The sequence below is a fragment of the Enhydra lutris genome, unplaced genomic scaffold (genome assembly GCF_002288905.1).
Source record: "Enhydra lutris kenyoni isolate GAN:26980312 unplaced genomic scaffold, ASM228890v2 scaffoldscaffold9, whole genome shotgun sequence".
NCBI classification, from domain to species: Eukaryota; Metazoa; Chordata; class Mammalia; order Carnivora; family Mustelidae; genus Enhydra; species Enhydra lutris.
In genome coordinates, this window is record NW_019154093.1 from 59,375,018 (window position 1) to 59,393,202 (window position 18,185).

The following is an 18,185-nucleotide window of genomic DNA, read 5'->3' on the forward strand; positions in this document are numbered from 1 at the left end:
AGAAAAATCTTCATATTTTATTGGTTCTGTCTTCTTCCTTCCATGTCTCTCCATGAAGGCTATTATAGCATCTTTGTTTCTCTATTACAGTATATGGAATTTAAGTTACCTCAACTATGGATACTTTGACTTTTTAAGATAAAAATATTATTTTTATTTTACCTTGAACTTCTTCAAACATTACTTAAACATTTCTTTGCTAGCCTTCGCTATACTTGAGTGTAATGGACTTGGCAGAGATGGAATTTGGAGACAAGCAGTGTTTGTAACAAGATAGTTTGTTGAGCTTTAACATTTTGTGTTCTCAGAAACTGCCTCAGAGACTAGGGTGGATAGTAAGCATTAACCTAAAATAGAACTTAGAATTATTTCCAAAACAACTGGAAATATAAACCTAGGCTCCAGGGGCACCTGGGTAGCTCAGTGGGTTAAGGCCTCTGCCTTCAACTCCGGTCTTGATCCCAGAGTTCTGGGATCGAGCCCCACATCAGGCTTTCTGCTCAGCAGGGAGCCTGCTTCCCCCTACCTCTCTCTCTGCCTGCCTCTCTGCCTACTTGTGATCTCTGTCCAAAAAAAAAAAAAAAACCTAGGCTCCAAACTGAATTAGAAATCAGAAGTAGTAGTCAGGTATGTACAACTATACTAAGGAATAAGTAAATTAGAAAGATTTGCACTTTTTATTGCTGCTGAATTATTATCTCAATGCATGTGTATTTGGCTTACTTAACAGGTTATCTTTCACTCTTTCACATATGTTGATAAGAAACAGAGAAAAATCCGATTACTATTTATTTTGTTTTCTTAAGTACCACCCCCATACATTTATTTACTTTTGAGTTATTTGTCTTTAGAGCAAATTTTAATATCAGTGCTGGTAAATATAATTACAGTTGACCCTTGAACAACCCAGAGGTTAGGGTTGCCCACCCCCTCCCCACCATGTACTTGAAAATCCCTATATAACCTTGGATTTCCCAAAAACTTAACTACGAATAGCCTACTGGTGACTAGACATCTTAACATAACACAGATGATTAACACATATTTTCTATGTTATATGTATTATATACTGTTTTCTTACAATGAAGTGAGCTAGGGAAAAGAAAATGTGATTAAGAAAATCATAAGGGAGAGAAAATACATTTACAGCTCTGTACTATAAAAAATCTGCATGAGTAGACCTGTGTAGTTCAAACCCATATTGTTCAAGAGTCAGCTGTATTATCTTGGATCAGACTTGTGAGGTTTTCATCATTTATAGCTAGGTTTTAGAAAATTGGATTTGATTCATAGTGCATCCATTCTTTTAGTAATAGGTGATGTTATAAAGATGTTTTAAAATCTTTTAAATCAGTAAATATTTCCAAATTACGTACTAACTGAATAATTAGGTGACCCTAGAGCATACCGGTAAGAAGTTATCCCATTGTAAAAACTAAATGTTGATTATCTGCAACAAAAAGCTAATAAATATTCCTCTGAAATTTTGCCTCAGGTAAATATTATTTTCCACATGTTGAAGTAAGTACATTTATGATTAAAATAATAGTAACTTTAGAGTTCTGAATCATTTTGAAAATATTTTAATTCCATATTAAAATGCTTTAAAAAGTGATAAAAGTATGATGCAGAATTACATTGTTAACATGATAGGAGAAGATAAACACAAAATAGATGTAAATAACCCTAAACATTTTTTGCATAGAATCAATCATTTTATTGGTATTTTTATTAAAATTGATAGACTTAAATTTCAAGAAGTTGGCATCATATCATATCAGTAACTTTTCTGGGTTTTATTTAATTAATTTATTTATTTTAAAGATTTTATTTTTTATTGGAGAGAAAGAGAGCATACGAGCAGGGGGAAGGGCAGGTGGAGAGGGAGGGGTAGACTCCTCACTGAGCACGGAACCTAACTCAGGGCTCAATCTTACGATCCACCTAAGCCAAAACCAAGAGTCGGACGCTCCACTGACTGGGGTACCCAGGCATCCCTGGGTTATATTTTATTTTTTGTAATAATTGTGAGAGTATTTTTCCTTCAGATATAATCTGGATAAAATTAATTGTCAAGTAGATTTTATAGTATAATTTCTAATTTCTTCTTAACCCTAATTATAAAATGATAAATCCCTTAGGAAAATTATTCTCTGAACATAATAACTTAGTAGAGAATATAATGTAAAATCTATTTCTTATATTTTAAAGTCAAGTGGAAGTTAAAGGGTAGTACAATTAAATACCACTTTAAATTGAATATATAGGGCGTCTGGGTGGCTCAGTGGGTTAAGCCGCTGCCTTCGGCTCAGGTCATGATCTCAGGGTCCTGGGATCGAGTCCCACATCGGGCTCTCTGCTCGGCAGGGAGGCTGCTTCTCTCTCTCTCTCTTTCTCTCTCTCTCTCTGCCTGCCTCTCTGTCTACTTGTGATCTCTCTCTGTCAAATAAATAAATAAAAATAAAATCTTTAAAAAAAATAAATAAATTGAATATATGCAGGTTGATTTTTTTTTTTTAAAGATTTTATTTATTTATTTGACAGAGATCACAAGTAGGCAGAGAGGCAGGCAGAGAGAGAGGAAGGGAAGCTTAACCCACTGAGCCACCCAGGCGCCCTGCAGGTTGATATTTTTAATTGAAAATATTTTTAATTGAAATTATTTTGCCAGTGACCAGGTTGCGGAAATAAATTTTTTATTGTTATTATGTGGTATGGTTTCCTGGTGTTTTGGCTAAGGCTTATCTTTTTTTTCTCCTGTTTCATCTCATCTTAATATTTTGACCATCTTTTTCTCTGACTATATAAATTATAAGACAGGATGTTCCAATAAAGAAAAAATAGTATTTGAACTTATCTTGCAGGCAAGTCAGTTCTGTATAAAATAACTATTGCACTGAGTGTTACCTGCAGTTTTCTTGGGGGCTAGCAAGTAAAACAGAGAAAACAGGTGATACTGATACATGTTGGCACTAAACAAATTATTTTCATGTAGACAAAATTAAGTAGATTGGCATAAAAAAAAGAACTATAATAATAGAATTAGAAATTGGTTAGTTGCCTAAGGTTCTCCAAGTATACAGTGTCAGCATATAATGAAAAAATGCAAAACTTAAGAGCTTCTCATCATGAGCAAAGAATATTTTGCTACTGACTGTTCTTTTGCTACTTTCTCTTTGCTGCTGACAGTGCTACTGACTGTTCAACTGCTGGATAATTAGAAAAAAGGACCAAATCAGGGTTATCTTCCACTATTTCTTAGCGGTTTAAAATTCCTTCCTTCTGGAATGCTTATTGGGAAGGTATTTTTTGCTTTAAAGGAGTGGCTTTTATTTTCCTTCATATTAAAAATAGTTATTATGTAAGCAACAATAAGATATTTTTTAAAGATTTACCTACCATCCACTTTCTTATACATAAGTTTTCAGTTTTCTATTTGCTTGCATATTTTTAATAATTATGTTAGTGAAATGTAATTCTGGGGGGCTTTTTCCACTTAATTTCATTTTGTAAAATGTTATATTTCCTACTGTCTTTTAAGTTATGATTTTAGGGAACCTGGTTGGCTCATTTGGTTAAGCAACTGCCTTCGGCTCAGGTCACAATCCTGGAGTCCCGGGATCAAGTCCTGCATCGGGCTCCCTGCTTGGTGGGGAGTCTGCTTCTCCCTCTGACCCTTCCCCCTCTTACGCTCTCTCTCTCTCATTCTCTCTCAAACAAATACATAAAATCTTTAAAAATAAATAAATAATTATTTTAAATGGTTGCATCATTTTAAATCAGATTGATGTATCATCATTTATTAAGCTTTCCCCTTTCTTTTGGGAGCACATAAAGAATATTATAAAATATATATTATATTATATTATGCTGCGTTATTACTATGATTTTTAAAATAATTTCTTTGGGCAGTTTTATTGGATTTGGATTACTAGGACAAAGGGAATTTTTTTCCTTCTTAATAGGTACTTCCAAATAATTGTAAAGGTATCTTATAAAGCCGCTTTGGAGGCCAGCATATTCAAGTCCTAAATATTTGGCAAGAATGAATACACTTTCTTAGTTGATACTGTCATTCCTTTATATGTTTTTTGGAGCATGAATAATCACATACCTTATTTTACAAACAGCAGTAGTAGCAATGATAATATAATAAATAGCACCTAACATGTGTGCAGTGTTTTTCGGCTATAGTGTATTCTCAGTAAGGAGAAAAGAGTCATTATATAGAGTGTGGAGAAATCCATGGTTTCCTGGGGTCTCTCCCTTTTCTGGGAGGGGTTCAGATAAAACGTTCATTTCCATAGCAGTGAAATGTGGCAATATGTGTGCGGCATTTCTGCCCAGAGAAGTCTGTTTATGACTCAAAGTTCAGGTTTTTTATTGTGGGTTGGTCCCCTAGGACAGGGATCAAAATTACAGACTCCCAGAAGGAAAGCATGATTCAGTGCCATAGCGAGGCAAGACAATCTCATCACTTAGGGAATGTTTCAAAAGCCACATTCCCAGACACCAGCCAGGAGTCAGCCTTATAAGCAGACCCTTCTAACATATACTCCCATCAGAAAAGTGAACCTGACCTTCCATATAACAAACAATAGCCGTAAATACAATCATTCAACGTGACAAGTGAAGATAATAAGGAAGACAGCTTTGACGTTATGACTTCTTATTTGAAATGTCATTTTAATGAGAAATGTATATATTTATTAGGTGTACTGTTTACAGAAAGAACTAAAGATAAAAAATCACAGTCTTCAAGAGACTGCTGAGCAGAATGTTATTCTACAGCACACTCTTCAGCAACAGCAGCAAATGTTACAACAAGAGACAATTAGAAACGAAGAGCTAGAAGACATTCAAACTAAACTTGAAAAACAGGTATATCTTATTGGTCAAAATAGTTTCACTTGTATGAAATAGAAATTTTAATAATCAATAATAAATATTTTGTTATATTGCTCTTTACCTCACAGATTTCATGTTGTAAGAAATATTCTGTGTTAACATTGAAAAATGGGTGAAGTTGTATTTGTGTATATTCTAACCGGCACCTTGAATACCATGGGCACATTTTTGTCATCCGTAGAACTTAGTTATAATTTAGACTTCTTCATTCAACCATGTTTTTTGGATCAGGACTTGTGATAATCCCTAAACAAATGCTAAAGCAGTGCACTACAAGAAAAATCCCAGAGGAAACTACTGACTTCTAAAAATAACTTCTCACTCCAGTGGAAAGAATCCTAGGAATTTAATACTAGAATTGAATCTTTTCTTTCATTCATTGCCAGTTCATATGAATTCTTCAGACAGATATTTCATATTTTTTGTGGTTTCTCTTTTTCAAACTTCACAAAAATGTGTGAATTAGAAAATGATAGTTCCCTGTAATCTCACAACACCTCACTCACCTTTTTGTCATTTGGATGGCTTTTTATCTACGTATTCTGAATTCATCCTTAGCCTCTCTAGTGGAACTAAAGAATCCCTCAATACATTCAAACATATCAAGTTTTCTTTTTTTTAGAGACAGCTGTTCTGCAGCTCTCAATCCCTTTTGTAAAAGTCTTCATCCAGAAGTATTTCTTCATCTCATCTGTGTTTGATTACCATTTCCTAAGTGGTAATTCCTAAGTCCCCTGTTGTTGACTCTTGCTTATAGAATTGATTAAAATTCTTATTCCTTCTGAAGTTGTTTTCATTTCCATAATGATTTTATGGTTTCCATCTCTCTCTCTCTCTCTCTTTTTTTTCTCTTAAATCTACCAGTTCGTTTGTATTTTTTATTTGGTAAATTTTTTTTCCTCTTGATCTTTGTTTTAAGAGATTTTTGTATGTTCTTTAACTTCTTTGAGGATCTAAAGAATTTTTTTTTTAATTTTTATTTATTTATTTGACAGAGATCACAAGTAGGCAGAGAGGCAGGCAGAGAGAGGGGAGGAAGCAGGCTCCCTGCGGAGCAGAGAGCCCGTTTCGGGGCTTGATCCCAGGACCCTGGGATCATGACCTGAGCCGAAGGCAGAGACTTTAACCCACTGAGCCACCCAGGTGCCCGAGGGTCTAAAGAATTTTATATCTAAACATTTCTGTAGTATTTGGAGTAAATTTTCCAGTGTATACAATATTCTCTTTCTGCCTTTCATTCATGTTTCTCTATGTATAGATTCCATGTTAGATCCTTTTGGATTATTACTCTTTAGATTCTTTCTGCTTATGAGTGTGCTATTTAATAAAATGCAGAGTGGGTGGGTTTTGATGATTCCCTTTAGTTTTTACCTGGGTACTATTTTAATTTTATTCTTGGAATTTGAGTTAGAGGTGTGGATATTAATAACTTACAATCTGTATTCAGTTATTTAGTGAGAGGTCTTAGAAGAGCAGAAAGGAGGGACGCCTGGGTGGCTCAGTTGGTTAAGTGGCTGTCTTTGGCTCAGGTCATGATCCCAGCGTCCTGGGGTCAAGTCCCACATCGGGCTCCTTGCTCTTCAGGGAGCCTGCTTCTCCCTCTGCCTCTGCCTACCACTCTGTCTGTCTGTGCTCGTGCTCTCTCTCTCTCTCTAACAAATAAATAAAATCTTTAAAAAAGGGGGGGGGTCACCTGGTGGCTCAGTGGGTTGAGCCTCTGCCTTCGGCTCAGGTCATGATCTCAGGGTCCTGGGATCGAGCCCCACGTCGGGCTCTCTGCTCGGCAGAGAGACTGCTTCCCCTTCTCTCTCTGCCTGCCTCTCTGTCTACTTGTGATTTCTCTCTCTATCAAATAAATAAATAAAAATCTTTAAAAAAAAAAAAAAAGAAGAGCAGAAAGGATATTAAAGTTATTAGCCAGAGATTAACATAACCAGAGTCATGTAAATGTTCACTGAAAACATGGAGTGGCTGAGATTAACTAGGAAGAAAATACAGAGTGAGAGGTGGGAAGATTGACTTGGGCAGATGTCTGTGAGATGTGGTACATAGAAGCCAAAGTAACTATTTCATGAAATTAGGAATGATAATTGGTGTCTTGGGCTGCTGAAATCAGTATCAAATAAAATGAAGGTTGAGAAATGTCCACTAGGATGATCAACATAGAGGTCGTTAGTGACCTTGCTCAGTTTTTGTAGAATGGCTAACTTGCTTTGGGTGGAGGAATGAGTGAGAAGTGAGAAGATGATACAACAAGCATAGAAAACTGAGAAACTGGGCTTTGATGAGGAGGAAAGAAAGGGTGGTGGTGGTAGTTGGAGACAGGTAGAGGTATGGGTAATTTTTTATGATGGGAATATCTTGAACATGTTTAAATGATAATATAAAGAAGCCAGAAGGAGAGAGGAGTGATAGTCAATAGTATGAATTCCTGAGAAAGTGGATAAGTTCCTGAGAAAATGAATTCAGAACACCAGTGAAGCAATTTGACTTATATAGGAGGAAAATACCTCTATCAATAGGAGCAAGTGAGAGTGGTAACCTTTGAGGGGCAGTTGGGAATTTAGAAATCCTTCACCTAATGAGCCAATTTGTGAAGAAGGAAAGTAACATAGTTTGCAAGCGAAGAAAACATTTCAAATGAAAAGGGGAACATTACCAGGGCACCTGGATGGCTCAGTGGGTTAAAGCCTCTGCCTTCGGCTCGGGTCATGATCTCAGGGTCCTGGGATCGAGTTCCACATCAGGCTCTCTGCTCAGCGGGAGCCTGCTTCCCTTCCTTTCTCTCTCTCTCTGCCTGCCACTCTGCCTACTTGTGATCTCTGTCTGTCAAATAAATAAATAAATCTTTCAAAAAAAAAAAAAAGAAAAGGGGAACATTACCATTATTTTGTTCAATTCTTGTAAATCCTACTTTGGTGTTATGATGTGGCTACTTCTATAAATATGTATATGAATGAAATATCCTACACGAAGTTAAGTTTTGCTTTTTTTTTTTTACTGAAACATTTGCTTCCTCGTCTGTACTTTGAGGTTTATAATACATCTTGAAATTGAATGATAGGCTAGACTACATAGTTATGTAAATATTTTTCTTCCAAAGAATATTATGATGTGACTGAACTTAAAATACCTAAAGAAAATTACATTTTCAAGGTGTCAAAACTGGAACAAGAACTTCAAAAACAAAGGGAGAGTTCAGCTGAAAAGTTGAGAAAAATGGAGGAGAAATGTGAAGCAGCTTCACATGAAGCCGATTTAAAAAGGCAAAAAGTTATTGAGCTTACTGGTACTGCCAGGTAAAATGGATGTGTTACTTTTTCTTTTTCTTCCTATTTCATTATCAGTAGTTACCTGAATTTCAATATCAGATAATGTTAAGTGAAGTATTTGCTTAAGGGTTGAATTTCTTTACAGCCCGTGTTCTTAGCATTTTGTTTGTACCTTTATATTTTTCTTTATGCCTTCTTTGTATTGTATTTTAATATTCTTTATCCTCCTATTGTATTATAAGTTCCTTAAGACCAAAATAATTTCTGGTGTATTTTTGGGTCCTCCCACAACAGTTAGCATAGTTCCCTATACCTCATAGGCACTCAGCAAGTGCTGTGTTATATTAAATTGTGAATAGTATTAAAAGTTTTAGGTAAAGATGTACTCATTGAAAACTTTCATGGTGTCTAATTGTTTACGGGAAAGAATAACTTAACAGAATACAGCAGTGGTTCTGAACCTTAACTGAACATTAAAATTACCTGAGAAGCTTTAAAAAGTACTGATGCCTTGGTCTCACCTCTAAGGATTCTGATTTAATTTTGCTAAGCCGGGCCCAGGAATCAATAGTTAATTGGTTAAGAAAGGGACCCATAGCTGAAAGCATGCCTCAGCTTCCCCAGACCCCTTATACTTTGTCAATAAGAGTTCACATAATTAATAATACACTCATACTCAAACCACCATGCTATCAACAGGAATCAAGAGTTAACTTGAACTAGGACCCTATGTCCCCAGGTTCCTTCTCTCCCACTGGCACTCTCCCACTGGCAGGAGTAAAGATTGTGCATTGAGTAGCAACTTTCTTTTCTAGATGTCAACTCTCTCAACTGGGTCAAGAAGATTGCCCTGTGTTTAAGACTTAAGATCACAGTTCTTCAGACCTTCTTTCTTCCACTGATTGGTGTCTCCCACACAACAGCCTCACCACCAGAGTCTGCTTGAATAGTTACATAATAACTTTATTCTTGCTAATGCCAGATGCCACAAGAAGCTGTGTATTTCCAGGTCAACAGTCATCTCTCATACTAATTCCCCAAACCTTACCACATACACTGTTTCCTTCTTAGCTTATCCCAACTTCCGGAGACCTCTACTTGTCCTCTGAAATTCACAGTCCATCCTGAAAGACATTCTCTATATTCCCTACTTTTTTTCCCCTCTCACTTTAACAGAAATTTTACTTTTCCCTAAGGACCTTGCTTCATGTCCTGCCCCCTCTAAAGTTAAAACATTTTTCCTCTGGTCTTCAGACCATATCATTCCTCACTGTTGGTGACACCTACAGGCCACCTGATGTACTGTTGATTCCTCCAACACCACTCCAACACCATTATTTTTGAGGATTTCAGTATGTTAGCTGATCCATCTGAGATGCTAGCTTCTCATTTAAAGATCCCTCTCCTGTAATGATCTTGAGCTCTATCATACCTCAGCCACTCACTCACATGATTTACTCTAGATCCTATCATTTTCAGTATCTCTGGTTTTTCTGTAATCTGAATATTCGGCATCTATACCTCTATTATCACTTGATTCCCTTTAATACCCCCAAATTCAACAGTTCTTTGATCTCACCAGGACTTAATTCATCAGTTCCATCACTGTTTCATTCCCTGATGTCTTCTCCTTTCTTTACCCAGCTTAAATTCTGATCAGTCATTAAAATTAATGATTTGCATCTACTTGAAATTCTCTTATCTCTTTCTTACTTTTTTCTACACAGCACTAAAAATCCAACTCACACTACTCTGTGCTTGCATCTTTAGAGAAGCTGGAGGAAAATATAAGCACACTGATCAGTCTTACTTTAAATTCATAATTTCATCCTTAAGGTCCCTTAAGGGACCTGCTGTCTGGCAATCACAACATTACTAACTTCTGTAGAGGACTCTTTTATACTTAGTCATTTTCTTTCAAAACTCCTAACAACCACTCCCCAGTCTGCTGTCATTGATGATCTTGCTTTCTGTTTCAATGGGAAAATTGAAGCAATGCTTGTTACTTTTCTTATTCTCACTCTTTGACTTCTAGACAAAACCTTTCCTTGATTATAGCTAATAGGCACATTTAGGAGGAAAAGTAAGTCCCAAATACTAATAAGAAGCTTATGAGCAAAATGATTAAACTTCATAAGAAAGAAATATCCTAGTTCCATGCTATCTTTTCCTCATGAAGCAGGGTTTTTTCATTTTCTCTGGTCCCACTATTGCTTCTTTCCCTTCTGGAATTACAATTTATAAAACTCTGTTTTTCTCTCCCAAAAGTTATAACAGTTAAAATATCTCCCTGGATCTGTTTTAGAACTAAAATATCCTCAGATAGAAAGAAAGGAAACTAACTTTTTGAAGCAAGTATTAAAAGGTGCTTCTGGTGCTACATGTAAATGTCACTTCATGTAAATGATCCTGACCCTGGTTTCTCAGTGCTGAGGCTCGTATAGCACTTTTATTTTACATTGGAAGAGGCCAGAGAGTCTGGCCAGAGAGCCAGCCATCATATTCTTAAAGTTTAGTATTATGTTTGCATAACCCTTCCTTTGGCTTTATTTCCAATCTCAGAGTTGATTGTTCTCAATAACTCTGCAGTAAGACAGTTAAATATTTCTGGAAAAACTGGGTGTGTTTAAAGCCTGTTGTTAAATTTTGAAAGGGAAAAATTTTTGGTATTGGATTATTTATATAATAATTAAAATTTTCAAATCCATAAATATTTATTATATTATACTAATGCCTCATTTACCTAGCATCAAGAAATAATGAGTAGGAGCGCCTGGGTGGCTCAGTGGGTTAAAGCCTCTGCCTTCGGCTCAGGTCGTGGTTCCAGGATCCTGGGATCGAGCCCCGCATCGGGCTCTCTGCTCAGCGGGGAGCCTGCTTCCTCCTCTCTCTCTCTGCCTGATTCTCCGCCTACTTGTGATCTCTCTCTGTCAAGTGAATAAATAAAATCTTAAAAAAAAAAAAATGAGTAGTTGCTGATAAATAAATAAGAGTGGAATTTACCTTTACCAAGTACTGAAACTTTAAAACAAAACAAAAAACTCATCTTGGCAGAAATTTTCTAAAATATATATTTTCTTGTTATTTTTAATTTTTCTGGTTGTCTTAGGATTATCATTACATACATCAGTTATTGTACCATGCCGAAAAATACAGTAGCACCTCAACAAAATCTTGAAAAGTACAGAGCTCTGGTTTTTTACTGTCTGTAGATTACTGTCCTTTTCAAGTTCTTATATTTTTTTAATGTAATTTTCTCCCTATTCCTTTGCTGACAAGCTGTCATATTTGGTACTATATGCCAACCTCTTGCATTTATTATTTTCTAATTATGTTTTATATCTACTGTAATATAAGAAATTAATTAAGCTAAAAATCACTTACATGGGATTTTAGAAATGTAAAAGGGTAATTAGCACTTACCTAATAAGCGTCTTAGCTTTTTGGACTATGGACATATTTGAGTCATAAAGAGCTGTGGATTATTTTCTATACCTAGAACATATGTATACATAATTTTGCATATTGTTTCAGGAGTTTTATAGTTCTCCTCAAGTTCATTCATGGACATCAGATTAAAAACCTCTTGAACAAATCCACATTTGTCTAAATTGCATTTACAAAAGAAATGTTCCTGCTTGCAAACTCAATTTACAAAATATCTAAGACATAAAGAACAACAACAAAAAAAATGTTGATTCAAAGAGCGTCAGTTCTACCCACCATTGAGGCTGGTATTAGCACTTGTTTACTTAGTGAATATCACTTTGGAATTACCAACAAATGGGCTTAAAACTGTCTCTCACTAGGACGCCTGGGTGGCTCAGTGGGTTAAGCCGCTGCCTTCGGCTTGGGTCATGATCTCAGGGTCCTGGGATCGAGTCTCGCGTAGGGCTCTCTGCTCAGCAGGGAGCCTGCTTCCCTTCCTCTCTCTCTCTCTCTGCCTGTCTTTCTGCCTACTTGTGATCTCTCTCTGTCAAATAAATAAATAAAATCTTTAAAAAAAAAATATTGTCTCTCACTATGTTAATTTGTCAATAGGTAGAAGATCTTCCATGTTGGAATAAGCTCAGGACTGACTGAAAGTTAGTAAACCTGATTCTCTCACTGTTAATAATTATTTGTCTTTTCCCAGACAACTCACTGACCTTCCAGTTTCCTCATCTCTAAAGCAAGAAAGTTGCACTAGTTGGGGAACCCCACTAGTCCCTTGTAAAGCTAAAAAGGATAACATAAATAATAAAGGTCTGAATAAAAATAACTCACTTGATTCTCCTATGAGTAGTATGGTCATTATGGTGAATATTTTGATTGGTTGGCTTCTTTTCTGTGTTGCAGATAACAGAAATTCCAGATGAATGAGACACCTATCTATGTATGGATACATACATACTCAGTATACAAAGCTTTTTGCAAGCTAACTGTAGTTAGATTGAAAAGAAGCTAGCCTTGCTAAATATTACCAGGTAGTACAGTCATATTTAGTGGTACATAATTGGTGCAGAATTACAATCTTTTAGTTGGAGCATTTTTAATAATATGACTTAAGGATGACCCAAGATTCTGACTAGATGTTTTGCTGATATTTGCTCTTAAATAACTTACAGATTTTGTTTAGTCAGAGAAAAGTCAGTTGGCTTTTAGGTTTCTGAATTTATCGTTTACTACTTGTTTTATTTTTTTGCTTTTAACCAGGCAAGTAAAACTTGAGATGGATCAGTATAAAGAAGAACTCTCTAAAATGGAAAAAGAAATAATGTACCTAAAACGAGATGGAGAAAATAAAGCAATGCATCTCTCTCAGTTAGATATGATCTTAGAACAGACAAAGACAGAACTAGATAAGAAGACAAATTCTGGTAAGCAACAGGTTAGCTGAGCTTAGCTGCCTGTATATTTATATTTGAAAAGTGGAATAATGTGAGCATTTGTGTTAGTAGGGCTAGAAGGGACAATGAGTGGTCAGTATTTTGCCTCTTGTTGATGAATAAAATTGGATATTCTTAGTTATAATTTTTTAAGATTTTATTTATTTATTTGACACACACACAGAGAAATCACAAGTAGGCAGAGAGGCAGGCAGAGAGAGAGGGGGAAGCAAGCTCTCTGCTGAGCAAAGAACCCGATGCAGGACTCATTCCCAGGACCCTGAGATCATGACCTGAGCTGAAGGCAGAGGCTTAACCCACTGAGCCACCCAGGCACCCTCTTAATTATAATTTTTTACAAATTTTTAATAAAAATGGTTTTTATATAATTCTAAAATTATTGTTTCCTTTTAACAGTGAAGGAATTAGAAAAATTACAGCATAACACTGAAACTGAACTAACAGAAGCTTTGCAGAAACGGGAAGCATTAGAGTCTGAACTCCAAAATGCTCATGGAGAATTAAAAAGTACTTTAAGACAACTTCAGGAATTGAAAGATGTACTACAGAAGGCTCAATTATCATTAGAGGAAAAATATACTACTATAAAGGATCTCACAGCTGAACTTAGGTATGTTAAACAGTAAGAAATGATACCACAATTATAGGTATTTCACTTTATTACTCTGACTCTTTGGGTCATACAATAAAGTTTGCTGTTTAATTCTAGATGTCTAAATTTCTCAGCTGTGTTTGGCTCACTGTTATTCATCCCAGGCAGCCTGTCCCATGCTCCTTCTAACTAATTCAGCCTTTCCTCATGACTAATATTTCCATCCTTGGTCTTTGGACCATTTTATTTTGACCCTCCCCTATATTATATCTTCAACAAAAAGGCCAGGAGAAAAGGGAACAGTATAAAATGAGGCCAGAGAAACAGGCAGGAACCCTGTCATGTAGGGCTTTGTATCCCCTGATAAGGAGCTTGGAATTTTTTTTTTTTAAGATTTTATTTATTTATTTATTTGACAAAGAGAGATCACAAGTAGGCAGAGAGGCAGGCAGAGAGAGGGGGGCGGGAGAAGCAGGCTCCCTGCTGAACAGAGAGCCCAGTGTAGGGCTTGATCCCAGGATCCTGAGATCATGACCTGAGCCAAAGGCAGAGGCTTAACCCACTGAGCCACCCAGGCACCCTGAAGCTTGGATTTTTTTGTTGATACTTAAAATTTAGTAAATTTTTCCCACTTTTTGACTTTGCTGTAACTGTCTTTTTGGCCTAAAATAATGATTGAATGGCTGACTCTTGCCCTTCATATTACCTCTAGGGCCCTTTTCCGACCACCTACTCGCAAGTAGCCACCCAGGCATTATCTCATCACTTTAAGACAACTTCAGGAATTGAGAGATGTACTAACATATTTAATGCTCTAACATAGCACTTTATGTTTTTCCTTTTGTTTATTATTTATAGTCTGTCTCCTCTATTGGACCTATTAGTATGTATTCTCCATATGATGAAGAACATTTGTTGTGAGCCTAAATCAAGAGTTAGTCACTGAACTGTCTGAGCCACGCAGGCACCCCTAACTGTTGAGACTTTTAACAGAATAGTAAACAGTTCATTAAAGAAGTTCACAATCTGCTTTTTAAAATCAGTACCTTTGTTCAATATTGTTTATATTTAAGTCTGGAAAACCATATGAAGATTTTCAAGATGAACATTTTTAGCTTTGGTCGTATTGGAACATAGAGTTCCAAATTAAAATTCTTTGATTGCACTCTCTGATCTAAGTGGTAGTAGTCTTAAAGTTGTGTCAGTATTAAGCATTTTTAGAATACAAAATAATAAATAAGGTTTTAGGAGAGATACAGCTTATAAAAAATGTTAGACTTCAATACTTCGCTATATATGTAAGGCGTCATTTGAGTAAAATTCCCATGAGAAACACAGTGGTCATTTACTGAGCTGTGGATATCAAAGATACCAATTGTGAGATAAATGCCTCATTCAACTGTAATAAACTTAGAGCTGTTATACAGAAATGACTTTCAAATGCTCTCCTGATCTGTAAATGAAAAAATACGGACATATTTTTAAAATTCTTACACTGATTCATTTTTTTTTAACTTTTTTTTAATTGGGTTATGTTAGTCATCATACAGTAGTACATCATTAGTTTTTGATGTAGTGTTCCATGATTGATTGTTTGCATATAATACACAGTGCTCCCTGCAGTGTCCTTCTTAATACCCATCACCAGGCTCACCCTCCCAGGACCCCCTCCCTTCTAAAACCCTCAGTTTGTTCCCAGAGTCCGCAGTTCATCTCCCACTCCGATTTCTCCCCCTTCATTTTTCCCTTCCTTCTCCTAATGTCTTCCATGCTATTTCTTATGTTCCACAAATAAGTGAAACAATATGATAATTGACTTTCTCTGATTCAGTGTTCTATCTTAGGAGTACTTTAACATTTAGTTTAAATTGTCTACAGTAATAGTGTTTGAGTTAACTTTTACCTTTTGAGAATACTCTATTAAAGTAACTATTGATACCAGTCATTTTCTTCATACAGTATTTCTTTAATTTGAGCCCTTTCAATCAGAAATAATTGCATATATTTTAATCACTTTTAACTTACAGGATGTTAACCCAATTGACTTAATTTTTTAAAACTATAATATTCCTACTATTTGCTTTGACCTTTTTCCTTTGATAAATTGCAGAGAATGCAAGATGGAGAATGAAGATAAAAAGCAAGAACTCCTTGAAATGGATCAGGCACTTAAGGAGAGAAATTGGGAACTAAAGCAAAGAGCAGCTCAAGTTGGTTTTCTTAATTAAATTTAATGAAATTTTCTGTTACAGTACAATTACACAGGGTTTCAGAGGTCACCACTTTTTGGTAAAATGGACCTTTTTAAAACATATATGTTTGTGTTCATTAATATTTTAAAAGTTAGTAGTATGTCATCTTTCTTCATCTTGCTATTTTTATAGCAAGTTGATTTTTGAGAATGAAGGTTAGCTTAGTATTTGAATCTTTTGATCTCTTACATTATTGCATATCATAAGACAATGGAATTAAAGGAGTTGTAACTCCTTTAATATTGTGTTTGTTGGAGGAGCAAAACTATTCAAAAGACATCTCTTTTAAAGACTTTATTTCTTAGACCAGTTTTAGGTTCACAGTGAAAGTGAGTAGAAGGTACAGAGATTTCCCAAATACACCTTGCTACCATAAATGCACAGCCTTCCCTATTATCAACATTCCCCACCCAAGTGGTACATTTGATAATAGTTGATGAACCTACACGTTATAATTATCCAGACTCCATAGTTTACATTACAATTCACTCTTGGTGGGTACATTCTCTGGGTTTGGAAAAATGTTTAATCACCCATATCCATCATTATGATATATTAGCCAGGGTATTTTCACTGCCGTAAAAATTTTCTGTGCGCCACATAGCATCTCTTCCTCTTCCCCCAGCCCTAGCAACCACTGATCTTTTTATTGTCTCCATCATTTTGCCTTTTCCAGAATGTCTTATAGTTGAAATCATATAGTACATAGTCTTTTCATATTGGCTTCTTTCACTTAGTAATACTAATTTAAGTTTTCTCCACATCTTTTCATTGCTTCATAGCTCATTTCTTTTAGCACTGAATAATATTCCATTGTCTCAGTGTACTACGGTTTACTTAACCATTCACCTACTGAAGGGAATCTTGGTTGCTTCCAGGTTTTGACAATTAATGAATAAAGCTGCTATAAACATCCATGTGCAGGTTTTTATGTGGATATAATTTTTTAAAATTTAATTTAATTTTTTTCAGTGTTCCAAAATTCATTGTTTATGCACCACACCCAGTGCTCCATGCAATATGTGCCCTCCATAATACCCACCACCAGTCTCACCCAACCTCCCATCCCTCTCCCCTCCCAAACCCTCAGTTTGTTTCTCAGTGTCCACAGTCTCCCATGGTTTGTCTCCCCCTCTGATTTCCCCCCACTCACTTCTCCTCTCCATCTCCCCATGTCCTCCATGTTATTTATTCCTTATGCTCCACAAGGAAGCAAAACCATATAATTGAATCTCTCTGCTTGACTTATTTCACTCAGCATAATCTCTTCCAGTCCCATCCATGTTGATACAAAAGTTGGGTATTCGTCCTTTCTGATGGAGACATAATACTCCATTGTGTATATAGACCATATCTTCTTTATCCATTCATCTGTTGAAGGGCATCTTGGTTCTTTCCAAAGTTTGGCAATTGTGGCCATTGTTGGTATGAACATTGGGGTACAAATGGCCCTTCTTTTCACTACATCTGTATCTTTGGGGTAAATACCCAATAGTGCAATTGCAGGGTCATAGGGAAGCTCTATTTTTAATTTCTTAAGGAATCTCCACACTGGTTTCCAAAGTGGCTGCACCAACTTGCATTCCCACCAACAGTGAAAGAGAGTTCCCGTTTCTCCACATCCTTTCCAACACATGTTATTTACTGTCTTGTTAATTTTGACCATTCTAACTGGTGTAAGGTGGTATCTAAATGTGGTTTTCAACTTCTTTTGGTAATTATCAAGGGGCATGATTACTGGATCATATGGTAAGAGTATGTTTAATTTTGTAAGACTTTCCAAACTGTGTTCCCAAGTGGCTTGTACCAATTTGCAATGAATGTGAATTCCTGTTGCTCCACATCTTGGCGAGCATTTGCTATTGTCAATGTTTTGGATTTTGGCCATTCTAATTAGTGTGTAGTGGTATCTCCTGGTTAATTTGAACTTCTTAGATGACATATGGGATGGAGGATATTTTCCAGTGCTTATTTTCTATCTGCACATCTTTTTTGGTGAGGTGTCTGTTATAGTCTTTGGCTCATTTTTTAATTGAGTAATTTGTTTTCTTGTTGTTGAATTTTAAGAGTTCTTTGTATATTTTGGATACAAGTCCTTTTTCAGGTGTGTCTTTTACATATATTTTCTTCTAGTTTGTGGCTTTTATTCACAATCTTTTGACTTTCACGGAAGTTTTTCATTTTAATGATGTCCAGCTTATTATTTATTTCATGAAACATGCCTTTGGCTTTGTATCTAAAAAGTCACCCAGGGTCATCCAGAGTTTATGTT

General features: G+C 35.9%; 1 protein-coding gene across 1 annotated transcript in view; it reads left to right on the top strand.

The window, feature by feature from the left end:
- The window catches only part of LOC111143366 (coiled-coil domain containing 18), a 108,895-nt gene that overhangs the window by 51,550 nt on the left and 39,160 nt on the right, over window positions 1-18,185 (top strand). Inside the window, exons 17-21 of the mRNA XM_022497063.1 lie at window positions 4,714-4,881; window positions 8,065-8,207; window positions 12,876-13,039; window positions 13,466-13,679; window positions 15,772-15,871. Coding sequence (XP_022352771.1) covers window positions 4,714-4,881; window positions 8,065-8,207; window positions 12,876-13,039; window positions 13,466-13,679; window positions 15,772-15,871 — 789 coding nt within the window. The remainder of the gene's footprint in view (window positions 1-4,713; window positions 4,882-8,064; window positions 8,208-12,875; window positions 13,040-13,465; window positions 13,680-15,771; window positions 15,872-18,185) is intronic.